The 27,850-nt window shown below is 33.9% G+C and overlaps 1 protein-coding gene across 9 annotated transcripts in view; it reads left to right on the top strand.

Annotated features, from left to right (window-relative positions):
- Positions 1-27,850, top strand: part of Pcnx1 (pecanex 1) — a 175,034-nt gene that overhangs the window by 98,027 nt on the left and 49,157 nt on the right. For all 9 annotated transcript variants that reach the window (XM_074067666.1, XM_074067661.1, XM_074067660.1 and 6 more), the window contains 13 exons: positions 2,513-2,545; positions 5,120-5,291; positions 5,767-5,877; positions 7,401-7,492; positions 10,655-10,764; positions 11,245-11,350; positions 13,726-13,818; positions 16,529-16,679; positions 18,785-18,926; positions 20,260-20,437; positions 23,163-23,271; positions 24,018-24,147; positions 26,780-26,838. In XM_074067666.1, coding sequence (XP_073923767.1) covers positions 2,513-2,545; positions 5,120-5,291; positions 5,767-5,877; positions 7,401-7,492; positions 10,655-10,764; positions 11,245-11,350; positions 13,726-13,818; positions 16,529-16,679; positions 18,785-18,926; positions 20,260-20,437; positions 23,163-23,271; positions 24,018-24,147; positions 26,780-26,838 — 1,486 coding nt within the window. The remainder of the gene's footprint in view (positions 1-2,512; positions 2,546-5,119; positions 5,292-5,766; positions 5,878-7,400; positions 7,493-10,654; positions 10,765-11,244; positions 11,351-13,725; positions 13,819-16,528; positions 16,680-18,784; positions 18,927-20,259; positions 20,438-23,162; positions 23,272-24,017; positions 24,148-26,779; positions 26,839-27,850) is intronic.

The following is a 27,850-nucleotide window of genomic DNA, read 5'->3' as shown; positions in this document are numbered from 1 at the left end:
TTCCCCCATCAAAAGGCACCAACTGGCAAACTGGATTAAAAAGGAAGATCCAACAGTCTGCTGCCTACAGGAGACCCACCTCATTGACAGAAATAAGCACTGTCTGAGAGTGAAAGGCTGGAAGAAGATTACCAAGCCAATGGTCCCTGAAAACAGGCAGGGGTAGCAATACTTTCCTCAGACAAAGTAGACTTCAAACCTACATTGATCAAACGAGATAAAGAAGGACACTCCATACTAATAAAAGGGGAAATACATTAAAAGGAAATAACAGTTATCAACCTATATGCACCCAGTATCAATGCGCCCAATTCCATTTGCTTTTTTTAAAAATTATTATTTTAATTTTTTGCAGTGCTGAGGATTTGGACCCAGAGACTTGCACATGTTAGGTGAGGGCTCTACCACTGAGCTACATCCCCAGCCCAGAATTTCCCTGCTTAAAATTTATTTCTTTTTATTTATCAATACTAACTTTCCTTCTATCTTTCGAGTCTTCTATTCTGTGCATAATATTTATTGAAATCTGTTGTTGGTAGATAGAATGTCAAAACCTAGTAGATAGGTTTTTGTTCTTTTGGACTTTACAAAAAGGAGATTGTTGTCCTTTCCTTGCTGTTTTAATACTGACTCAAAATACCAAGTCAATTTTAAACTTTCAAAAAAATAGGATAATCAAACACATCAACTCATGTATAACCATAATTTTCACCTAAGACTTAAAATTAATTTGGACTATTAACTGTTTCCTTTCCTTTCTCTCTTAATTATTAAATACCCTTTGCTTTACATAGGTTATTTGCGTCATATGTGCTCCATGTGCACAGCTTTCCTCTAGGCTGATAACTGTTTGTTTAGTTCTATTTATACTATCAGTCATCCTTTCTATTTTTTCTTCTGTTTATAGCTAAACATCTGGAAGCCATCTAGTTCATCTGTTCCATTTCTTTAAGACCCATACTTTTTTCCTTATTACAATACTGAAATTACAGATTTTGTGTCTGCTAATCAATCATCCTAATTGCTAAATCTATATCCTTTCTCACTGCCGTATTCTCTCTGGGGCTGTGCCATTCAACACCTGATAACACTGTCTTCCATTTTCATGCTTGCTACTGTTCTGTGTCTTCCCATACCCAGGATGGTTCTCGATCTCCTAGATGACTCTCCTTCGTTGATGCCTTTAGTCTCCTTTAGTCTTTCAATCATAATTTATGAGAATTCTCTTGGACTTTATTTAACCCTCTTCTCAGTTTACAGTTTCTTGCCAGTGATGTCATCATCTTTTATTACTTTATGGCTCTTCTATAGGAGTTATGTCCAGATTTATATCCCAAAGTCTTTGTGTCTTTCCCAAGTTTTTAGTCCTATGTATCTAACAGACAGTTGGACACATTTGAAAAATAGTACATTATCATTTTCTGATTAATATTTTCCCTTCTCCAGTTCTTTGCTTTTTGACAATAATATTCCAACTTAAATATCTTCACTTCTCTTCCCTCCATCTCTCAATATCAAGAACCAAATCCCTTTGATTGAGTTTGGTGATGCCATGCTCAAATCATTGGTCTGTAATTCTTGCCTTTCCTTTCAACCACCTTAATCTATCCCTTTATTGCCTTAAATAATTTAAATTCATTCTATGGCTCTAATGTCATATTAATTTTGTTCACTGTTTCATGTTAGCATGGTTAAATAAGGAAAAAAAATGACTGAGACTTACTAGTTGACTAGAAAAATAGTAATGTCATTAACAGAAATAAGAAAGTCTGGAAGAAAAGTTTTTAGAGGATAAGTATTGAAATGGAAAGAGTTTAAAGATTACCTGGACTATAATCCAGCCAAGGGTCAAATATAATGCAGTGATGTTGGTCCAGTGTGGAATTGTAGGGTGGTGAAATTTCATCCTGGTGAAATTGTTTGGTATGCTGTTGCAAATGACCTGGAATTTGGGACGAAAGTTATGGTTTGGAAAGTAGCTGAATAATACCTTTAGAACATTTTATGGGAAATTAATAAAGTCTCTTTTAAGTGTATAGCTGAATTTTCTTAATTATTTTAATGGGTAAACACAGATAACTAATTCAAATACCATTGTTTAGTAAGCTTGAAATTTGTGGGAAGAACTAGAATTCAAATGCACTAACTCATGTTATTACGCAATTCCTGAATGGAGCAATGGCCCATAAGAAAGAAATCTTCCTTAACTATACTTCACATATAATAATTACCCAGGTAGTAAGATAGATCTGTCTGCCATATGCCATTTCAAAAACACTAGACAGATGCAAATTATTAATTAACCAAAATAAACAAGTGAGGAAAGATGTGAGCTATTTTTAATATTACTATGACACCACTTTAGGAAGCTGATGTTTCATCTTCGGAGTACAATTAGTATAGGCCAATTTTTGATTGTGGAATATTTACCTGAAATTATAAGGCATTTAAAAACTTGCTTATAAAATTATCAGAACTTCAGTAGTATAATGTCTTTCTGTTTCATTTTTAGAGTGTTCAGCCAGATTCTTCTTCTCCTAGACATGTAAGTCCCTCCTAATATGGCTGCAATTTATAGTTTCTCATTTATCAAAGCCTTTTTTTCTTTTGGCATCCATCTGATTGAAGTAAGATTTATGTTATTATTTTCTCATCTTAGTTTTGACACACTGTATAAGTGATTTATTAGCATGAAATAAAATGACAGTGTAATGATAGACAAATCTTGGTTGAAAATGAGAATAATAATTCATTTTTTGAAAGTCTGTTTTAGTAGGATATCAGTTATGTAGGCATAGTTCATATAAACTCAGTTATTTTCATTTAATAAATTTTGACTAATAAGTTTTGGATGGGTATTGAAAGATAGAAGTGGGAAAAGCTTTATATTATTTTGCTTTGATAATCATTAGGAGCAAGAATAAAAAGTGTTTGTGATTTTGTAGTAGGTAATGTGATGAAAAGCTTGTTACTCATTTTGTGTATTACACAAAAATACTGTCTGCTTAGCACTTTTTATGTGACATATCTGATTTTGGATATAACTTGAGTTATGCATTTAATAGAAAGACCAAAAGATCTCCTGAGAGTACTTCTGAAATAAGCTCCAAAGGGTAGTATATGGCGATGCTTTCTGTCTTGAATCTAATAAATTTTTTTATCCATGTACTGGGATAGTTAACAATGGGAATAGAAGAGCAAAACAAATCAAGGGGGAAATGGGTTTTTGTTTTTGTTTGTTTATGTTTATTATTTTGTAAAAATATTTTTGAAGTGCAATGATACATGGAAGCATTGCTTTTTAACTTTGGGTTTTGATGTGATTTCAGGCTTACTGAAAAGTTTGAAGGATATCATAAAAATTTCTGATAACATTCACCCATATTCCCTGTGTTAACATTTTCCCGTATTTGCATATTTTCTGTCATGTGATCTCTGCTTTTTTGCTCCCTCTTTTCTTTTCTCTTTCTTTGCATATATAATGCCCCTTTACCTTCCAGTAACTCAGTGTTTGTTTCCTAGAAATAGTTTTACATTAATTCAGCATAATTATCAAAAATTAGAATATTAACACTAATCTGATGCTCTTCTCCTTCTCTAGCTGTTTTTCAGGTTGTCCACTCTCCTGTTCTGTCTCTGATTGTGCATTTGGTCTCTTAAATCTCCTTTCATTTTGAGCAGTTTCTCAGTATTTGTCTGTCATGACACCGAAAGCTTTTATAGATACAGGCCAGCTATTTCATAGAACATCCCTCAATTTGTGTTTGAAGTTTCTTTTTAATTACATAGAGACCACACTTTTTGGCTGAGAGTGCTATGAAGGTGATGTTTTCAGTGCATCATGTAAGGATACCCATGATGATTTATCCTCTTATGGGTGATATTAACCTAGATGTTTTGTGTAAGAGTAGCATGGGCAGGGTTTCTCAAATTGCTGTAATACTAGAATTTTGGTCTGGATAATTCTTTTTTGAGGGTTGGGGTACTGTCTTGTGCACTGTATAATCTTCTCTGACCTCACCCACTAGATGCTAGTAGCACCCTCACCCAGTTGTGGCAATAAAAATGTATCCAGATATTGCCACATGTCCTCTGGGAAGCACAGTCCCCACTTTTGCTCCCCTTAGAACTTATATCTAATGTTACTACTTTTCTGTCCTACTTCTAAGTATCTCCTTGGGATAAACTTTGAGACTGTCTATATGTCTTACTGTTTCAAAAACATCTACCCACTTGTTTTAGTATCTACTGATGTTTCTTGCCTGAATCAGTTATTATTTGGTGGTTACCAGATAGTGATGTTATAATTCTGTCATTCCTTCTACATTTATTAGTTGACTTTTTACTGAAAGGAGTAGTTTCTCCTTCTATCTAGTTTGTTTGTGGTGCTGAGGATCAAACCTAGGATCTTTTATATACTAGACAAGCACTTTATCTTTGAGTTACACCCCCAGCCCTCCTTCTGACTTTATGCATGTATATATGTGTGTATGCATTGGTGTGAATTCATGATTATTTTATTCAGTGGACCATAATGTCACTAATACTTATTTTGATGCTCAAATAATCCCTGATTTGGCCATTGGGCGCCCACCAAGCTGCCGTGTATGTGTTTTTGACATATCCCTATGATTCTTTACAGGCTTCCTTTTTGTAGCAACAATATGTTCTAGGTTGATCTTACAATTCCCTACCCTAACCCCAAGCCAGCCTTTTTTCTATGAAGCCCTGGCTCTTTTTATGAATAATGGTATTTATAAATTAAGATCATCATACTAGTGATCCTTATTACCAGAGTATCATCATTTCTAGGTCCTGTCAGTGGATAAAGACAAGAAATGCTTATGTGGACCTACTGATACATGTGTGCACACATTTCTATTCCTGAATATATCTATATGCATGCTAAAAATAGAGTTCATATTGATACCTCTAATATCAATCCAGTATCACAAATCTAATTCTATTTTTCCTCCTTTACATATTTGTCCTTTCTACCTTGCCTTTCCGACTGGAAATATTTTGAATCCTTAGAATATAAGCCACCAACAGTTTCAGTAGGTAGTTGTGAATCTTAAAATTAACTAAACTGACTTTTAAAAAAATATATCATTTACAGGGTCATAATCGTATCATTGCCTACAGTAGACCAGTTTACTTCTGTTTATGTTGTGGTCTTATTTGGCTCTTGGATTATGGTAGCAGAAACCTTACTACAACCAAGTTCAAATTATATGGAGTAACTTTCACCAACCCACTGGTGTTTATATCAGCCAGGGATTTAGTTATAGGTGAGTCATCTTTAAAGTATCTCTGAGTCTAATACTAACTTTTTTTGCAAACATTTCACTGATAAATAAATCAATTATATAGTTCAAAATAGTTTTCATAAGCTTATTTTGCTGTCTATTATAGCCTTGTTTGAGGAACAAAACTGTAGAGCTACTAAGAATGGAAAAGCTAATGATGAGTAATTACTATAGTAATTCTTCTGTTCTTAAAGAGGATGCAATGGAAAGGTTTTTCTTTTTTTTAATTCTATATTTTAGATTCATATTATGTGAAAATGGCTGAAATGATATTTAAAAGTTTTTATAGTTGACATATTTTGTTTAATATCAGTTAGCTATGTAGAGATAATTTTAAATGATATCGTTTAAAAATTGCATAATAATTTAAGCTTAGATTTCTTTTCATTGCTATGCTCTTTGAATGAAAGGATGGATGCTGTATATTTTTTTAACATACTTTTCATTCCTTCTATAGTGTTTACACTCTGTTTCCCAGTGGTATTTTTCATTGGTCTCCTGCCTCAGGTGAATACATTTGTAATGTACCTTTGTGAACAATTGGATATCCATGTCTTTGGTGGTAACGGTAAGTCCTTTGTTTAAAAATTACAGATTACAGTTTCACTTTTATAGATCTTAAATTAATAAACTAAGCATTAAAATACTTTCCCAGTTTTCATTTTAGAATTGAGATTAGGAAAAAAGTACTTAATAATTGAAGGCTGTGAGGCAATAATCAAGTCTCCTACTTTAGTGACTGATCCAGGAATAATAGAGTCAATGTAACAAGTAATAAAACAATGTCTGAAAGCAAAAATCATACAGTAACCCTTCTTACCCGACAAAATCGTCATGTCCAGGGTGGTATGGCTATAGACCATCCCTCTGATCTATGAGTGATCATTCAGAACCCCCAGTGGATACTTCAGATACTGCATCTGGTACTGAACTTTATATTACACTGTTGTCTGTATATAATACATGCATCTGTGGAATGGAGTGATTTTCAGAACTTGAAAATCACCACAATTACATTGCAGTATTAATGAGCCATTTAACATTTTATTGAGAGAGGATTGTGCAGCTAGAGAAAATATTTCAAAGAGAAAGAAATTTCTGAAACGTCATAGTACAGTATTCTTCGCACTTCATGTTTGCATTCCTCATAACCTTCCAGGTGTATGCACTGAAATCATCTGTGCTGATAAAATGTTGATGTTATGGTTTTAATTTTAAGTAGGAAATAAACTTTTGTGTTGCTAAGTATAATACTAGAGTGTTTTAATGTTTTGGAATTTTTGAAGGTATGTGATTTAAAACAGCTGGTTTCATCAATCAACATATCTTAATGGGTAGAAGACAGTTTAGTATTTAGGAACTTCTGTTGGTTCTGTTTATTTAAATATTATGTTGAGGGTTAATGTAGGTAATTTATAGTATTGGGCTGTGTTATAAGTTACAAACTTGTGCAGAGTGTTTGGTTTTTTATATCTCATAAAGAAATTCCTATAAATTTCTTTTCTGATCACGATATGAAATTACATTAAAGAAAGTCTATCACCCATATTTTAAAAGTAAAGAGTAGCTATCTTAATCGTCCCTATTCTTTTATTAGTAACCCTATTGGATCTATTTTTTGTTGATAATGCTAGTAATTAGATGTACACTTTTGTGAGAATTAACCCATGGGAATACAGATTTAGTTCTGTGAGTAGTACAAGTTCTTTTTATATAGACTAATATCTTTCAGTGATTAATTAATACAGCTCCAGTTTATTTTCAGGCTTCTGCAAGCTTGATTTTCCAGTGTTTTTTGTTAATATAAGACAATCTCGAGACATAATATAGGTCTGATTTTTCTGCTGTGTATAAATGTTCATACTTCTGAGGTGAATATATTTTATCTTTGTCAAATATTGAAAATAGCATATCTTTTTCTTATCAAAAATCTTATGAAAGTGCAGGATGAAGTAACTGAGTTTTTAAAAGACAAATGAGTAAATACTTAATTATAGTTGACATTATATTTTAAATGCTTTTCAGTGACCTTTAATTTTTTTCCCATGGATGTTTATAAAACATTGCTTTCTTTTTTCCTTTACTATCTAGCCACCACAAGCCTGCTTGCAGCACTTTACAGTTTTATCTGTAGCATTGTGGCAGTAGCCTTATTGTATGGATTGTGCTACGGAGCTTTAAAGGTGAGCCATAGACTGTAGTATATTTTGTCTCTAAGGTTATGTTTCTATTTGAAAACTGTCTAAAATTTACTAATAATGATTCTTCCTTCCTGATGCCACTTTATTATTAATTTTCATTGTCCTCATGCTCTTATTTACTTTGAATTTAAAAACAATTTAACAGTTAACCATTATTAAGTGAAAATTCTTTTCCAGACAGTAATCATAGGTTAATATTAGATATAGTTTATCAGAAACTAGCCTTATCTGGGATAGAGGTAGATACAGTAATCACAGAACATGAAATGAAATTTATATTTCCAGTTCAGAATTTTTATAACTAGTATTTCTCATATCAAGATTTCTTTAAACTTATAAGAAGAAGTTCTGGTTGGCAATATAGCTCAGTGGTAGTTCAATTGTCTTCATGTGGAAGACTCTGGGTTTAATCCCTACCCTCCTACCCACAAGTTCAGGGACTGCAGTTTAAGATACATGCCAGTAAAAAATAATATACTGAAATTTAATGTCATTTCTTTGTTTTAGAAAGATTTGATTAACCCCTATAGGCTTGCTTTAAAATTTCTGTCCCCAAATTATAAACAAAAGTTTTTAAAATTTAACAGATAGTTCACAACTCCTCACACATATTTCTTGGTTCTAATGATTAATTCAAGCTGATCAGAGAATGGTAATGTTGAAAGGAATATGAAAAGTGACTCACAATATCATTCTTTGCTTCATTTATATACTAACCTTTCTGTGTGCCAAAAACTATGCTAAAAGCTATTTCCTATCTTTATGGAACTTACAGATTAGCTGTAACCAACATATTCAATACCCAGTAATGAAGGTTATGAAAACAAAGTGCTATGGATATATAAATTGACTACCTTATTCAGGTAAAAGGGATTACAGGGCATTTGCCAGAGGGATAATCTTAGCCAAATTTTAAGAACAAATAGAGATTCAGTATGCATTATGTAGAGGAAACAGCAACTAATTTAGAATGGCTGGAGGTTTGAGTACAAGAGGGAAGATGGACTTTGATAAGGCCGGACTATGAAGTACATTGTATCTAGATCATGTTGGATTATCAATGGAAGACCAACATTTGAGTTAATGAAGGAGATGATCAGTTGTGTTTTAGAAAGATTATTGGTCTCCAGTATAAAGAAGATTGAAGTCTAATTAATAGGAATCAAAGCAGGGAGACTATTGATCTCAAACCTTCAAGTTTTAAGAGACTTAACTAAAATTGGATTCCAGGAATATATTTGGACACTATCTGGATAAAGAAAAAAGAGACAGAAGGATGTCCAGGATGATTTCTGGATAGGGTCTGGCTTGAGCTACTGTCTAGACAGTGGAACATATTACACAAGACTTTGAGTCACTGAATAGAAAGACAAAATGCAATCCTGAGAGTGGTTGGTGGTACATGTCTGTAATCCCAGCACTCAGGAGGCTGAGGCAAGAAGATGGAAAGATTGAGGCCAGCCTGTGCTAATTTAGTGAGACCCTGTCTTAAAACAGAAATATACAAACAAGCCAAACATAATCTGAGTTTTTAATGAACTCTGATTCAGAAATGGGAGAAAGAACAGAAACCATAAAAACAAAAGCACTTAGGGAACCTAAACTAAATTCAAAGATTAAAAGGTACATTTGTTTTACCCACTCCAGTAAGCCTTGTCCACCAAGGTCTAAATGTTTTTGCTATATTGCATAATAACTCAAATTCTATCAATCTTTAAAAGCTATGAGAGTCAAATATATCTATTAGACCTTACCAGGAAGAGCAATTGTCTATCCTGTTTTCCCTTCCTTAGAGTTACTTTCAGCTGTTGAGCTGATTCTTTTGGTATTTACCTCCATATCTCAAGCCTTTATTTCTCTGTATATTTTCTTAAATTCTGGGCATTATCCGTAGATTGCCCTTTATGGAAGTTGCAGATTTACCTTTTTCTGTCCAGTCCACACCTCCACCATACACATAGCCCTGCTTCTTTCTCATATATGCTTGATGTGTTTACCTTATGCAAATCACTATGCAACTATTCTTCCTGCACATACTTTTTCTGCTTTACTTGTATTAGTCTTTTATTCTCTGTTTCCATATTATTTAACTTTCTTGTCAGTCCATTCAGTGGTATCAGAAATTTAGTTTATGATTCCTCTACTTTTACTGGACAAATTACTTAAATTCTCCGCTCCTTAGTTTCCTCATCTGTCTATAAATTGGGAGTAATAGTATATATTTCCAAGAGTTATAAAAATATTTAGGAAATATGAAAATGTAGGAATCTGACCTCTACACACAGTGTTCAGTACAGTGATTATAAGGTCTTGATTTAGCCATTATAAAAATGTCTACATTGTGATATGAAGCAGTTTACAAAACTATTTTTTGAGGATAAAATGCAAGTTGTATTAAAAACTACCACTTGACTTCACCACTTCTATCATTTTCCTTTTGCAAATCCCTGAGAAAGATGAAAAATTAGAGTGGTGCCCACTACACAGAATATGACCACACTATTCCAATTGTCATGCCAGTGGACTCCACAGATACTACAGTGGGTCATAGTGACATGGCATATACATGTTTGGTTGGCCTTGGAAGTTTATCCTTTATTTCTTCCTGGGAATGTACAGTCATTCTCCCAGGAAATAGTTGCTAAATGCCGGCTAAGTGCTCTAGAAGATCTAATGGCATCATTGCTTGAGCAGAGGTATCAAGAAAGTGGCACATCAGATGTCAAGATTTTCTTTTGCTTAATGTGTTCTGTCATGTATTGCCTTTTCCTCTACCATTATTGCTATAATTTTACTATACCAAGCTATTTCATTCTTCAAAAAGAAGAATACAGTTTACTGTAAAGTGAATAAAGTTAGTTCTGCTTAAAATACAAAAGAAATGATTATAGCAACATGATTAGAAGCAAACTATTCCTTTTAAATAAGTGGGGATTTAATACCAAAATAAATCTGAAGCTTTATTACCAAAGGAAATCTAGCAGCTAAATTCTAGCTCATCATAAAATAATAAGTTTAAATTTATTTGGAATAAAATACAATTAATAATTTGGCTAAATTTTTTTACTTTAAATTTATTGACTCCAAAATATTGACATAAAAGGAAATTAGAAGCATACTACTCTATTAATTTTTTTTTGACAGGATTCATGGGATGGCCAACATATTCCAGTACTTTTCTCTATTTTTTGTGGTTTGTTAGTGGCAGTATCCTATCATCTCAGCCGACAAAGCAGTGATCCATCTGTACTTTTGTAAGTGAAACCAATAGTATTGTTAAAGAAATTCGAGGAGGCATGGCTCACGTGGTAGAGCACTTGCCTAACAAGTGCAAGTCCCTGAGTTCCATCTTTAATACTGCCAAGAAATTCAGACAAGTTAGCATTTCTTTCAAATAGCATCTAAGACCTCTGTTTTTTAGTGTCTACCCAAAACATTATTGGCCTATTCTGTAATCTGTATTCAAAATATATTAACATTGGGTCGTGCTAGTCATTTTGGATGAGAATGTTTCTTGGTTTTTTTTTTTTTTTTCTTTCAGGTATTAAAACCATGTTTTAGTAAAAAGATTTTTGCTGCATGCTTATTTTTATCTTAAACTTTTTATAATTTATTATTCCCAGTGACTAAATATATTTGGGTATTTATCCTAAACTTTGCTATTTAGATTATTGGTGTTCAGGTTATATATGTATTTTCTATTAATGTTTTTCTATTAATTTTTTAATGTAAAGCTCTTTGGTGCAATCCAAGATTTTCCCAAAAATGGAAGAGAAAAATCCAGAAGACCCTCTGTCTGAAGTAAAAGACCCATTGCCTGAAAAACTTAGAAATTCCGTTGTAAGTTTTATCTTTTTAATTTTGAACAAGTTGCTCATGCTGTATAATGAATACTTTTTGAAGGTTTGTAGCAATTGGGGAAAAGTATAGTGACATTGAATAGGATTAGGCATTGCTGATTGCCTTTATTCCAAATTTTAACATTCTGGTTTAGCATCCTTAATCTTAAAATCCAGACTGCTCTAGTATCCAGAACTTTTGAATGCTAACATTTTGCCACAGTGATAAATTCCACCCCTGATAGGTCACAGTCAAAACACAGTTGCTCTAAATATATTATATAAAATTAACTTCAGGCTGTATCTATAAGGTGTTCATGGAATAAAAATTAATTTTGTTTTTAGGGTTGGCTTCTATCCCCAAGATAACTTAAGTATATGCAGATATTCCAAAATCTGAAAAAATCCAAAATCTGAAACACTTCTGGTCCTAAGTATTTTGCATGAGATACTCAACCCTGTATAAGAAGTGCTCATTCCTCACAGTTGATGGAATGGTATGTCAAACATTCATTTTCAGGTCATGCAATAGTATAAAACCTCTTTGTCTTTGGTTTCATTTTCCATGATTTCAGTTACCTGTAGTCAACTATAATGCATAAACATTAAGTGGAAAATTCCAGAAACATACATTTTATTTACCATTCTGAGCAATATGATGATATCTTGTACTATTCTATATCTTTGTTCAGCATATCTATGCCATGTACCTTACCCACCTGTTAGTCACTGATAGCTGTCGTGGTTATTGATAATAGTATATAGAGTTAGGTACTTTCTGCAGGTTTAGGTATCCACTGAGGGTCTTGGAATATATCATCGGAGACTAGTATATTAACATAAATTAGATTTGTTTTATGGTTATTGTTCTTGTTGACTAAAAAAAGCCTATGTTCATGAAGTGTTTTATTTCTCAAAGGCAATCTGAAAAGTATGTATATTTTCCAGGCTAAAGGAGAAAGCAATATTATAACTTAATATACTTAAGTAAATGCAATCATTCTTTTTAATATCTAATTTAATGAGTTAATGATAATGCCTTATTCTGTTGGTAATTATTTGAAAAATGAATTGTATAGAGTCATAACTGTTTCTGGAATAAAACATTTTAGATTATTTCCAGTTGTGAAAGGCTGAATTTACGTAGCTGTTAAATTGTACATACATACTTTCAGAGGGCATGAGCTGTTCACAGATTCTTCTTTTTTTTGAATCAGGGCCTTCTATGCAGCCCAAGTTGGCCTTGAACTCAAGATCTTCCTGCCTTAGTCTAACAAGGGCTGGGTTCAGAATGTGCACATCATGCCCAGCTTTGTACACGTATTCTTTAGAAAACTTAGAAATACAAAACTGCCCCAAGAGAGAATTAAAGCAATTTTCTTTCTTTAGTTTCCATGTCAGCAAAGGATATTTCATGTTAAGCACAGTAGGTTGTTACAAATCTAGCTTACAAGTATAAATCTTATGGATCACTTGATGACCAGAGCTGTCAAATGGTTTCTCATTTTTACTACAGGTTGAATATTCTTCTTCTGAATATTCAAAATCATAAATGCTCCAAAATCGGCATTTAGAAAGTTTCATATTTTGGAGAATTTCAAGTTTCAGATTTTCAGTTTAGTGATCCTCCACTGGTAAAAAAAAAAAAAATCTATATTAATATGCCAAATCTTAAAAGCTCTGAAATCTGAAATAGTTCTGGTTCCAAGAATTTCAGATAAGGGAAACCCATCCTGTATAGTCGCTGAAAAAACCCAAATCCTCCTAAGTGAAATAGGATATGTAAAAAGTTGACATTCAGAAAGTTTCATATTTTGGAGAATTTCAGATTTTCAGTTTAGGGATCCTCCACTGGTAAAAATGTATATTAATATGCCGAAGTCTAAAAAGCTCTGAAATATGAAGCAGTTCTGGTTTCCAAGAATTTCACATAAGGGACACTCACTCATCTTGTGTAACCACATAGGACATATACATGCTATTTTAATTCTTAAAAGACCAATTTTTATTTAAAAATGCTAAAAAAAATACCTCTTATCCAAAACCATGCACCCTATAAGTAATATGGTAAGTTAAGTACCATGTGTTTGTTTTGTCCATGTAAAAAATAAAGCAAATCAAGGGAGGGTGAGGGGGTCAGTCTTCTTGAAGACTTTACTGTGATATATTTACAGCATGTCTATAATTTCCTTGGCATTGCAGTGCCAAACTAAAGTGTGAGTAAATTGAGGAAGGAAATAAGATTTATTATAGCTAATTATTATATGTAAGAAATGTCTAGAAATGCTAATAAAATATCTCTTAAAACTGGCCTCATTAGGAATAAAAGAAAGATTTTAAAAAATTATCTAATTCTTTTTTATTTTTGTCCCACAGAGTGAACGTCTACAGTCTGACCTCGTAGTATGCATTGTAATTGGCGTGCTGTATTTTGCTATTCATGTAAGCACAGTGTTCACAGTATTGCAGGTAAGGAAAATCATTTTGAGTTTTTTATTTGAGAGAAAATCACTTTGTTTGGACTCTTCTGATTTGACTGTTATATTTGTCCATATCACTGAAATAGGACTTTGTTTGTTTGAGATAGGGTCTTATTGTGTAGCCCAGGCTGACCTGAAACTTTCAGTCCTTTTGCTTCTACCCCCCAAGAGCTGGGATTACAGGTAGGCACCACCAAACCTGGCTTTAGCTTGGTCTTAAGAACAAAATTAATTTTCTCATGGCATTTCTGGATCATAGATTTGAGAGTAGATTAGCTGAATCATTCTAGGTTATGGTATTTTTTATGTTGCTGCAGTTGTCTGAGATTAATTGTTTTCAGGCCTCATTTTCATGCTTACTGCTGGCTGAAGGCCTTAGTTCTTCTCCATGTGGTCTTCTCTACAGGCTACCTGAGTTGTGAAGTGGCAGGTGGTTTTCGTCAGAGCAGGTGATCTAAGAGTGAGAAAGCCCAAGACAGCTGCACTCTTTCATTGCACTCTTTCATAACCTGATATGGAAATGATATACCCACAACTTCTTCCATATTCTGTTGGCCACATAGACCAACCCTGATCACATGCAGTGTGGGAAGAGAATAAACACAGGTCAAATACCAGGAGGCCACAATAATGGGGATCATTATATGCAAGATACACTTACTCTTTCCTAAAAATCCGGAGTCTTATTTCAGTACATTTCTTAGAAATGCAAAGGCTGAAAGAATTTACAGATTCACAGTACAAGAAATGTTCTAGGGGATCAGTCGGGTTGAAGAAAAATGATACCACATGGAAACATGGTTCTACACAAAAAAATAAAGAGTACTGGGGAAGTGGCTTAACTAGTAGAGAGCCTGTCTCACAACCTCAAGGCCCTGAGTTCAACTCCCTCTCCCCCAGCACTGCCAAAAAATTGTGCCAAATCATAAGAATAAGAGCAGTAAGCATGGTAATTACACAGCCCATAGATGAGAAGAATTCTTTGAGTAATTGCACTTTAACCATGTTTGAGGTACCTCACTTATACCTGAACCTGATTGTTTTTGGGGAGTGGGGGTGGTAATAAGGTTCCAACTCAAGGGGGCCTCAAGTTTGCTAGGCTAGACCACTGGAGCCCACCCTCACCCCTTTTTGACTTAGTTATTTTTCAGATAGGGCATAGTGCTTTTGCCTGGGGCCAACCTACTACTTCTGCCTTCTGAGTAGCTGGGATTACAGGAATGCAACACAAGGTCCGGCCCCCTGTGTTTAAATAGTATCTGTTGTTTTCTTTAAATTCATTAATCTCTTCTGTAATGTGTAATATGTCAATCCCATTTGATGTATTTTTCATGTTAGAATTTATAATTTTCATCTTTAATAGTTTACTTAGGCCCTTTTTTTCTTATATCCCCCATGCCTCTACTTAATTCTTATACCTACAGAATTTGGTGATAACTTTCTTTGTGTCCTCGTCTTCTAATTGTATCATCTGTATCACTTACGGATTGGTTCTGGTTGACTGATTTTTTTTTTTTCCCCCACTGTGAGTTTTAGTTTCCTGATTCTTTGCACATATGATAACTTTTGATTAGATGCCATAAATTTGATTAATATATAAACTTCTCCTTATGGGGTGTTGCATAATTTTTTTTATCTCCAGAATTACTCTTGAACTTTGTTCTAAATACATTAAGTACTTACTAACAGTTTGATCCTTTTGGATCTTGCTTTTAAGATTTCTGCTAGAGCTAATATTCCCTAATAAGGAGGTCTGTAGCCAGTGTGAATCTTGGCTTTTTCCAGTCTGGTTTGTGGTCCCAAGGGACCATCTATACATCTCCAAAGTCGCTCTGTGCAGTGTTCCTTTGGTACTTTCTGGTAAAGTCTGGCCACCTGGTCTCTCCAGACTTCCAGTGCCATCTCCCTAGGAGCATCGAGCTGGGAAGTCCAAATGCGCTCCTTCTTTATTCCTTTACCTTTAGGTTTCAGGTTTATTTCTCATCTAATCTGTCACAAACCACTAGGTCATAAAATTGGATTCAATTTTGGTTGTTTAATGGGAGTGTAAATCACTGGTACTCCATTTGGCTAGAAACAAAGACTTATTTAATTTCTCCTCTTCCAATTTGTACTATTAATTCCTGAACATTAGAAAATGAGGCAAGGTCCACTGGATTATCAAGGTGCAGATGGAGTCTCCTTCATGTCCAAGAGGTTCCAGAGTTTCTAAATATATGACTTAATTTGAATATTTGAAGAAATGATACTTAATTTCCTCCCTTGGGAACTTGGTCACATGAAAGACCTCTCCTCTAATAATGTGAAGGTAAAAGATAGCAAAATACTTTCCCTCTCATTCCATTCTGCTTTTCGTTCCCTACTTAGGGTTAAGATGACTTATGTTGCTCTGAAAGTCACAGAGAATATGCCTGGAGCAGGATGCAGTACAAGTCTGGCCACCCTCTCATTCTACAATAGTATGAGACACCAAAGTAGTTAACATACTTCAAGTATCTATAATGACAGTCACTAACTTTCATGGATAAGTTAATCTGAAAAAAGCTATAAATACAGAAATGCTCAACTATAGACAAATGTTTATTTCTTGTGACTTTGCTGTTCTGCATTATAAAATGGAAAATTGAACCAACAAATGAGGAGTTCTGCATTGAACCTCACAATCACTCCTAATTTTCTCACCTTTACTTTTCTTTTAGCCTGCTCTCAAGTATGTGTTATATGCATTGGTCGGCTTTGTGGGTTTTGTAACTCACTATGTGCTGCCTCAAGTTAGGAAACAGCTACCATGGCACTGTTTCTCTCATCCTTTGCTGAAGACAGCAGAGTATAATCAGTATGAAGTTCGAAGTAAGTATTTCGTTGACACTCTTTATTCTGATAGATGACTGAGTTAAATAATATCATTGAGTAACACTTTGACATGTGTCCCTTGACCTTAGATTTGATGCTGTCAGTGAATCAAATCTCTTGCAGGATGCTGTGTTTTCAGCTGAAATAAAAATGTCAGTGCTACAAGGCCAACTTTCCACAGAATAGAGTTACTTCTTCCTTCTATCAGTTGTTTCTCATCAGTTGTCCCTGATGGATGCTGTGCATGCTTCTTTCTAGTCCCTACTCTTTCTGCTTATCAGTTTGTATATATCAGCAACTTAGCCCTCTTAAAGGCCTCTGTTTGAAATGGTTTTAACTTAAAGCATAGAGAAGAAAGAAAGCTCTTTGTTCCTAGAGAAGAGTGTAAGGGAATTGATAAAGTGAAAAGTTAGAAACCTTTTGTAATTGCTGTTTTTAGTTCAGATTTGGGATAAATTGTAAAATAATTCAAAAAGAGATAGAAGAAGTCTGTCTGATAAGCTTCTTCCATGCCATTATAAACTCTGACCTTCCTATGTTAAGTATTCAGTTCTTGTTCTTTGGTCCATGACCTATAATATGCTATACACCATACCTGTGCCATTTATTATATACCAGTGATTAAATACACCAACTTTTTCTCCTCCGACTTTTCTTTCAGTCAGTGAATTGCAACAGAGATTGAATCAGTCAGTCATTTGAAGATGAATTAGCATTTTCAGAGAATTCTGAAGCCTTCAAAAGGTTTCTGTAACAAACTTTACATTCTCAAAGCACATTTCTTGGGCCTCTTAGTGAAATTGACTGAAATACCATGTTACTTTAATCTTGATCACCAGGTAAATCCTGGTGAGATAATTAAAACTTTTGAATCAGCATAACATTTTTTGACATATTCAAAGTACTAGGTAGTAGCAAATTTAATTCTTTTCTTCTATGGATTTTGGCAGTTGAAAAAAATATTGGGGCCGGCAGAATGGCTCAAGTGGTAGAGTGCTTGCCTAACAAGTGTGAGGCCCTGCATTCAAGCCTTAGTACCACCAAAAAACGAAAAAAAAAAATATTCATTAGAGAACTTCCTAAAAGCATGGCAATATATTTTTTTGATTGCGAAAAACCATGTGTTAAATCTTTTAGGTTATCTTTGATAACTTTGTTGACAATGAAAATGACTCATGTAAGAGGGGATGAACCAATTCTGGATAAAATACCTATATACATAGAAATGTCATAATGAAATCCTCTGTATAGATATTTTAAACAAAAATGTCTGTTTTTTTTTTTTTTCAAAGACGGAGGACAGGAATGTAAAATAGGTCGTGTTTGGGGATTGGTATCTGTGGGAAGGGAGAAGATAAAAGGAAAGGGTGTAGGAGGGTGAATATGGTGGAAATATGTACTCATATATGAAAATGGAAAAGTGAGACCTGTTGAATATGTTCTAACAATGGGGGAAGGCAGGATAAAAGAGAATGATAATATGATAAAATAATTAAAAGGAAAAAAGAAAGTGATTCATGAAGTGTGTGAATTCAAATCATATTTGGTATGTGTATATATATAGATACAGATCTTAGCATTTTAGAAAGAGGTAAACAGATCCTTTATTTTAGAGTGTGGGATAGCCTAATAACTTTCAATAACCTTTTCTCTGTAAGATAAAGGGATAGTTGTTACAGACCATTATAGTTAAAAATGAGGTTTGGGACTGAAGGTATGGCTCAAGTGGTAAAGTGACTGCCTAGCAAGTGTTGTGAGTTCAAACCACCACCACCAAAAAATAAAGAGGTTTCAAGAATTACAATTTTAGACTGAGGATATAGCTCAGTGATAGAGCATTGCTGAGCATGCACAAGGCTATAGGTTGGATCCCAGCACTGCAAAAGAATTTTTTAATGAAAGTCATCTAAATATAAGCCATGTCTAAGTTGAAAGATTGTGTCTCAGCGTTCATAGAAGTTGACAGTTAAGTACTTGGAATTTTTACACTTCTTCACTGAATGTCTAGAGCTAAATTTGAGTTGTAAGATTTTGCTTCCTTCTCACATTGCCGGATTACTTTGTGTATTAGATAATGTGGTCCTCTCAATTTGCCTTGTTAGATGCAGCCACCATGATGTGGTTTGAAAAACTTCATGTGTGGCTTCTTTTTGTGGAGAAGACTGTCATCTACCCACTGATCGTTCTCAATGAACTTAGCAGTAGTGCAGAAACAATTGCCAGTCCAAAGAAACTGGACACAGAGTAAGTAACAAGTCCTCCAGTCTAAGTCATTAGATGATAAGCAATTATTAGTAATATTATTGCCATTAAAGCAGTGTTTTAAATTACTGATGAAATATCAAATAAACATTGAATGAGTCTTTGGTACAAGGCACACTGTGAGATAAAAAATTCAGGTGAAAATGATGTCCTTTTTTTGAAAATCCATTTTTGATCTTGTCATATTCACTACCCTAAACATCTCATCATCGACTGATAGTTTACCAGAGGACATTTACTAAACAAAGTTAATTGTTAATATTAGATGGCAGTGTGAATAGATGGTTATTTTTGTGTACTGTGTAAACCATACCATATAGATAAGCAGTTGCTCACATGATTATCCTATAGTCCTACCACTAGTATAGGTACATGTTGTCAAGTAAATGGTAATATATTTTTCATGTGCCTAATGCAATTAATGTTAAAGTGATAGAAATATTGAGAAATAGAGAACCAGATTCAGAATTACAATTTTGTTTATTTTTAAAACATGCTTATTTATATAGAAGGTAAGAATCATTACACACACACACATATATATGTGTGTATATATATATATATATATATATATATATATATATATATATATAATGCACACTATTAAAAGAGAGAATTATTGGCCAGGTGAGGTGATCATGGAGGATCACAGCACAGGTTGTTGCAGCCTGGGCAAAACAGTAAGTGAGACCTCATCTCAAGAAAAGCTGGGCCCGGTGGTAATCCCAGCTCCATGGTAAACCTAAGTAGAAGGATCACTGTCCAGGCCAGCCTGGGTAAAAACACAAGACCCTACCTCAAAAATAACCAAAGGAAAAAGGGTTGGGAGCATGGCTCGGATGGTAGAGTGCCTGCCTAGCAAGCATGAGGCACTGAGTACTGCCAAGAAAAGAGAGGGAATATTTAGTTAGACATGTTGGTACATACCTGTAATCTCAGCTACTCAGCAGAAAGAGATGAGAGGATAGTGGTTTGAGGTAAATACAGGCAATAGTTAGTGAGAACCTCTCTGAAAAACAAACTAAAAAGCCAAAGGACTGGGAGTATGGCTCAGGTGGTAAAATACTTGCCTATCAAGTGCAAGACTGAGTTCAAACCCCAGTACCACCAGACTGGCCTTGAACTCACAGTCATTCTGCCTCATCCTCTCAAGTGCCAGAATTATAGGCCTGGCTCTTAGAAACCATTTTAGAATTTAAATTTGACTTACATATTGTAAATTGAGTAAACTGAGTGGTGACTTTCTAAAAGTTTGGCAGATGGTTTCCGTGTGTTCAGCCATGAGTCAATGAGCAGTGCTTCCTTTCTATTGCAGATTCGGTGCTTTAATGATCACCATTGCTGGCTTGAAGTTGCTGCGGTCCTCTTTTAGCAGCCCTACATATCAGTATGTCACAGTCATCTTCACTGTGCTCTTTTTCAAGTTTGACTATGAAGCTTTTTCAGAGACCATGCTACTAGATCTCTTCTTCATGTCCATACTGTTCAATAAGGTAACTTATTGCTGAAAGGAATACCTCTGTCTGTAAAACCTGCCATCTTCAGTAATGCTCAATTAGTGAGGATCACTTACCTGATTTGATTTAATATCTTTTAAGTAGTATTTTCAATCAATCAGTTATTTTGGAGCACATTAGAATCTGTAAATAGTGTTATTCATTGAGATTCATAAAAGGTATACTCCTTGTTGTAGCTAGAAAAGTAAGATTTAAGTTATAGAAAAAATAGAGAAACACTAATAAAGTGTATATTTTAAATAAATAAGAGCTTCCAAATGGGGTGTGGTTTTGAATAATTTTAGAAATAGAAGTTTTAATAATTGTATTAGACTCTAGGCAGCTGGCTAAATGGAGGAATCAAATTCTAATGCAGGATAATAACCAGATAACTAAGCAGAGGCAATGAGGCCATGTGGGAGAACCAGAAATTAGCTTGAGAGAGTACTCTTTAAGTTTTCAGAATGCTTCTAAAATTCATTACTCACCCATAATATAGGTGTTAATAAAACCTAGGTACTTCACCTCTTCAGTCCAAGGATATTTTTGCTAAAGCACACAGTCTTTCTAAGTGAAATAGATTGTACATTCACATTGTTTATAAATTAGTAATTAGATTTCATATTAATACTGACTACATACAAAGGACTTTGACCTGTATTATCCCATTTGATAGGTAACAGAAAGCTGAAGCAAATGAACAGCTACAAAACACAATGAAAGCCCAATTGTAGGCAAGTTAGCCTGGTCAGCCACATTTGGGATGGATTGGGGAAGAGAGAATCTAAAGGTATGGAGAACAGTTTGAGAGATTGTGACAGTGATCCAGGTGTGACAAGATCTGACCAAGGATGAGAAAACTAAAAATGGAAAGCCATTAATCTGAACAAGGCTTTAGTGATAGTCAGTTTTCAATTTGGGATAATTACCTTGTAGAGTTTTTCAGTATTGTTTAATCATTAATCTGTATGCATTTTTATTATTTATTTCCTTTTTTTGTAAGCCACGAAGTTAAGCAGAGAATTGTTTGTATAAAGAAGCATGTGGTCTTTCACAAACTTAAAAACTTACATTGAAAATTATATTGTATTTTACTTTACTGACTGGGAAAAAGTGAAAATTGCAGTAAAATATATGCCAAGTAGTCTTTGAAGTATAAGTACTGTTCTTAACTTTAGTTACCTTGTATTTCTTTAATACTTCCATTTGTTAAGTATTGTTTGAAGAGAGCATATTATTTTCCATAACTATTCGAGTTGCTTATGCTGTACCAGTAAACAAAGCAGAGAAGCACTGTCTTTAAGGAGTCCCCCCTTTATATGGTCAGTATATAGAACTTAAACAAACAATATTCAAAAGATGTCTTTTGTTGTATTTTTTATTGTAACATATCACCATTGTAAGGTGCACTATCAATTTAATAATCTTTCAAGAAAAAGTTAAACATATATAAAAAATGTTGTTACTCACCAGCCACCTACCCATGTAAGTACATAGCAGTTTTTCCTTCAGTATTACAATAAAAATTTGAGTACAGTGTATCTCACATTTAGAATCTGGAGTTTTCCAAGGCACTACTTTTTAGTAGCTGTCATGGCATCTTGATAATACTTTTTGTTTCATGTGGTCTTGACGTTAGTATTGAGGATTGCTAACATAATTTTGAGTCATAGCCAAGAATACTGGGGCTTGTTTGCCTTTTCTAGTTGGCTGAAATTGTTACTTATTTATCTGATTGATTGTAATGCTGGGAATTGAACCCAGAGCCCTACCACTGAGCTACGCCCCCAAGTCCTGATTTCTTCATTAAATTGGAAGTCAAATAAGTTCACTTAGAAATCAGCTTAAGTATTTTAAGAGATGAGTGTTGTGTGATTACACAAATTAGTCAGATGATACTAAATTAGTCAGAATCTTTGCTTTTAAGATTATGTGTCCTAAGAGTCGGGCTTTGCATTCACAAAGGCAGTGTTGGGATAAACACAACATCCCTGTTTCAGCATTGAAGACATGTTTAACAGTAACTGATCCAAAGTTAAATAAGATTAAAATGTGTATTGTGTTTCCACTAACAACAATTGCGGTTTTGAACAGATGCCTAGTACACACAGTGAAATTCCTATGCAAACAAGCAGTGGCAACTGTATTACAACTGTTGTTTTCAAATTCTTTTTGACATACTCAGTTTCCAAAGCACTAAAATTTGAGGTAAATGTGTCCTAGGATAAAATAAATATATATGTATTACTTAAGCTTTATGGGCATCTAGATTTTTTTGTTGAAGGACAATTATTTTGTTGCCTCCTAACTTTATTTTGCTCATAGTAGTAATTATATGGCTGGCCAATAGAGGGCATAGAACTTTTTAAACACAAGAAACACAAGTCCTCAAGTCAACTGTCTTTACATAAAAATAGTTTCCCTATTTAAAAATAAGTTGGTTTTTAGCAATTAATAAATCATACCCTATTATGCAAAGAGAGAATAAATTTCAGTGCCATTTCCCTGTTAAGAAGGTAATACAGGGCTGGTGGAGTGGCTCAAGTGGTAGAGTACCTGTCTAGCAAGCTTGAGACCCTAAGTTCAAACCCCAGTACCAATAGATACTAGATAGACAGACCGACAGAAAGAAAGAAAATAAATACATTTTACAAGTCTTTCACATTCTAATTCAGATATCTCATATGTCATCTACTGACCATTTTCCTTTTTTTCCCTGCAGCTTTGGGAACTCCTTTATAAGTTGCAGTTCGTGTATACCTACATCGCCCCATGGCAGATTACATGGGGTTCTGCTTTCCATGCCTTTGCTCAGCCTTTTGCAGTACCCCGTATCCTTCTAATTAAAGTTTTATTAGAATGGATAGTTATATACTTAATGAGAAGTTCCATTTATAGGCAAAACCTTCCATAGTTACAGAATATATTATTTTATGATAAATCATCAAAAAACTCACAGTCTTCTGAATCCACATCTATCTTGATTTAGATTGTTGTATTGATATCTGCAATCCATAGATCATCTGCACATGAGAAAAGTATTAAGGCTTTGTAATTAAATAGTGCTAATTAAAAATTTTATATTTGAAATATGTTATTATGAATGTTATTAAAGTCTAAGGAATTTTAATGCATGCACTATATGTTTAGAAATATTTTAAACTGAACAAAACATTTTTTCATAATGATTATAATTAAACATCTGTCTGAAATTTTTCACTCTTCTTATTTCCTAAAAGTATTTTCTAAATACCAGTAAAGGTTAGTGGTCCCCGTGATGTTGAAATGCAGGCTTTGGGTATCTGCAAATTTTAGTTTTAACCTTCTGGAAAATTAAACTGAAGCATTTCTTCCCAAGACTGAGATAGGAACTTTATCCAAATACTTATTAGCAAATGTTTATTGCTTCCCTCCAAGGCATCATACCAGATTGCATGTTCCTTGTTCTTTCTCTTTTATGCTGTCCAGTGAACTTCGTTTCTGTTAACTGCTGCAATCTAAATGTGTCATGAGACTTTTTTCTCTTTTTCCTGTGTGTCCAGATGAATATTAAGTTCCTTAATCAGTTTTCGCATAGATTCTGCGATGTTGTTCATTCAGGCTGCTGTATCAGCCTTCTTTTCTACTCCACTAAACCCTTTCCTGGGAAGTGCAATATTCATCACTTCATATGTTAGACCTGTGAAATTCTGGGAGAGAGACTATAAGTGAGTAAAATAAAATATTTAAAACAATTTCTTTCTCTTTTACAAGGAAAAACTATTGACAACACTATAACAAGTTATTTATGGTTCATAATTTGTTGTGTTGAAATATTTATTTTTGCTAAAATTTATATTTTTAAAATTTGAAAATTATATAAAAGAAGAGTTGGGGAAATTACTCTTTATTTTCTCAACTTTTCTACTTAAAATTTTTCCCACTTCTTGTAAGATTTTTTAAAACATAGTTCTGCTTGAACATACTCATTTTTGCATAATTTCTCAGTGACATTTTTAAAAATTAGTTCACAATAATAGTATGAGTCTTTATGCCATATAATGTTACATCGTTATAGCATTCTTAGAAATAGCTAAGAACTTAACTATTTCTGCAGATGAACTTTTTATGGGTTTCTCCTTGTCATGAAAAAATTTTAATGACCATATTTGTACATAAAGTGTTTTCTCCATGTAGACTTAGTTCCTTAGGCTATTTATCTAATGCTTTGAATCTATCATTATATGGAATCTGTTCAAATTTCATTTTATTTAAGGAAGAGTTCCTAAAAGAGAAATAATAGAGTTATGGAGCATAAACATTTTAAACACGTTTTATGTATGTATTAACAGATTGATTTACGAAGAGCTTATGCTAATTTAGAATTCTGCTGATCATCGCCATGATTACCTTTCTCACTACACCATCATGCACTGAATTTTTTTACTTGGAAGAAATTGTGATCTCAACTTTGAAACAATGAACTGACTTGTGGATTTGAACTTTTAGGCTGGTTCTTTACCTTAAACCACACATGGTGTGTCCCATTTTGGTGAATTTTCAGTGTTATTTATATCCTATTCTTCTGAGCCATCTTCTTGCCCAAAGTACTGTTTTGTGGTAACAGTTTTTAATAGTTTTGATCTTGGAACCTGGAACCCCTTTATACACTTAAACATTATTAAAAATGCCATAGATTTCTTATATGAGTTTTATCCATCAATATTTACTTTTGTACAAAGAAAAACTGAAAATATTTCAAATGTTTATTAATTTTAAAATAATAAGCATATCCTTTGCACCTATAATCACAGTACTTAGGAAACTGAGGCAAGAGGATCACAAATTAAGGCCAGCCTGGCCTACATAGAGAGACCCTGTCTCAAAAAAAAAAAAAGACCATTGCATATTAACATAAATAACATTTTAAAATTAATGAAAAAAGTGGCATTATTTTACAATTTTGCTAATCTCTTACTGTCTGACTTGTTAAAGACAAATGGAGTCTATATTCAGTCTGTTGCAATATGTTGTTTTGCTTGAATTATATGAAGAAAATTTGACCTCACAGATAATGTATTTGAAAAAGGAAGAGGTATATTAATAGACTTTTAAGACAATTGTGGATAAGTTCCTTGATCTTTCACTAAAACTCAAGTTTTTTAAAAGCTATGTGCAATGAGGAATCTCAACTGTATCTGTGAATTTTTGGAACTGTGTTATGTCAAAATATATGCATCTATCCATCTTATACATTGAATGGATCTTTTACTCCTGCATAATTTTATAACATTTTTGGTCATTTAGTAAATACTGGTTTACTGAATAATGTAGATCTTTCCATCTTTTGCTTGAAAACTTGAATTTTATCATTGTCAGCAGAAATAGTTCTTTTTTTGAAATGACAGATTCCTATTCCTTATTTTTTGAGAACTGTCTGTTAAATAACACATCTGAATAATCTCATAGTTTCTTCATCAGCTAGTCAAGAAAAAATGGTGTTCCAAGAAAATAACATGTAACACTTTCCCTTGTGACAGGCATTGTACTTCAGAATGCAGTATGTTTTCTCATTGTGCCATATTTCTGTGTGGCGTTAAAGAGGCCTGTACTAAGGAGTTGAGATTTAAGAACGCTAACAGTTTTACTGCTTCATTAGAAGCATTGTAAAGTGAAACAACTTGTTTGCTTTATTGTGCATGTCATTGTTTTTTTTTTTTTTCTGGTGGTACTGGGGTTTGAACTCAGGACCCTGACCTTGCTAATAAGCATGTGCTCTATCACTTGAGCCACATCCCAGTCCCCATCATTACTTTTGCAACATCAGTGCAGTTGTCAGCACAGTGAAAAAGTGCAAACAGCAGCTAAATGTTATTGTGAGAATAATTTTGAACTAGAAAACTCCCTGAAATAGTCTTGGGTTCTAAGGGCCACATTTGGGGAAACTTCATTCTAAAGACCACAGCTTCACTTGGCTTTAATATATGTGCTCTTGCAAAGAATGTGTCATACTCTGTGAACTGAGAACCATATGCAGTCTGCATTTTTTCATCCTGGTCTGTTTTTTTTCTTAGCACATTCATAGCTTTCCTTGGGTATACACTGTGCAATAAAACAGTATTTGAGGGGAAAAAACTGTTGTGTTTATGTGTTGTGAAGGTGAGAGGGGGAAAAATAAAATTAAAAAAACTTATCCCTAAAAGTGCGCTATCAAGGAATTTATCATTAAAATAACCACAGACTTTTCTCAAAGACTTTCCTATAAAGATATTATCAATATCTTTTTAGTTTCTTCCTTGCTCTTTATTATTTTTTTTTAAGTGTAAAGTTACTAAAAATGTTTTATTTTGTCTTCTTCAGCACAAAACGAGTGGATCATTCGAATACCAGGTTGGCTTCCCAGCTTGATAGAAATCCAGGTAATAGCTTATATTTCTGAGTATTGAGACAACTCTTAATGATTTGATTTATATGTATGTATGTATGTATTTATTTACTTATTCTCACTCTCAATTTGTTGAGAATCCTCTGTGAATTCCAAATAGTCTTTTATTTTATTTTTAATTTTTTGAGACAGGGCCTTGCTATGTAGCCCAGACTGGCCTTAAACTCAGTCCTCCAGCCTCTGCCTCCAAGTGCTGGGATTATGGGTGCATTTTAAAAAAAAACCTAAATATCCTTTGCTTTATTTTGTTATTGTTTAGCTAAGTGATATATAGAATTAGAGTATTTTCAGTTTATATAACCTTACTTTTTCAAGTGCATTTTAAGAATGCTGATAGGAATAAAAAATGACACTCAAAGATTGTTCTTACGTAGGTTAAAAAGTAGAATGCAGTTGTAGTAAAACTAGTCAAGAGTGTCAGGGTGTGCAGACTGATACATATTTCATTAACATGTTTGCTCCCACTCTTCTCAAATGTTTAGGTAAATATTAATTTTATTTAATTGATTGTACACAGAGGTGGTCACTTAGACCAGCCTAGATAGCCACTCAAGATAGGGCTTTAGTGGGTGGCACTTTGGTGATGATACCATATCTGAAGTTTGGTTCTTAGTTTTGTCAGTTTGGAAGCAACGTTTTATCAGCCCATCCCATAGAAATCTGACACTTGTCTGTGAATCTCATGAGATTTGCAGCCATAAGAGACTAATGAATCAGCCAGAACTTCAGGGCACAAATTTACTAAAAGAAACATTACTCTGCCAGGTGCCCATAGCCCACACCTGTAATCCTAGCTACTCAGGAGGCAGAGATCAGGGAGGATCACGGTTTGAAGCCAGCCCTGGCAAATGTTCTTGAGACCCTATCTTGAAAATACCAAACACAAAAAAGGACTGCTGGAGTAGCTCAAGGTGTGTGCCCTGAGTTTAAGCCCCAGTAATGCAAAAAAAAAAAAAAAAAAAGTCACTCCCATAGAGACAGGAGTA

The sequence above is a fragment of the Castor canadensis genome, chromosome 3 (genome assembly GCF_047511655.1).
Source record: "Castor canadensis chromosome 3, mCasCan1.hap1v2, whole genome shotgun sequence".
In the NCBI taxonomy this organism is placed as follows: domain Eukaryota; kingdom Metazoa; phylum Chordata; class Mammalia; order Rodentia; family Castoridae; genus Castor; species Castor canadensis.
This window is presented reverse-complemented; position numbering and strand designations above follow the sequence as displayed.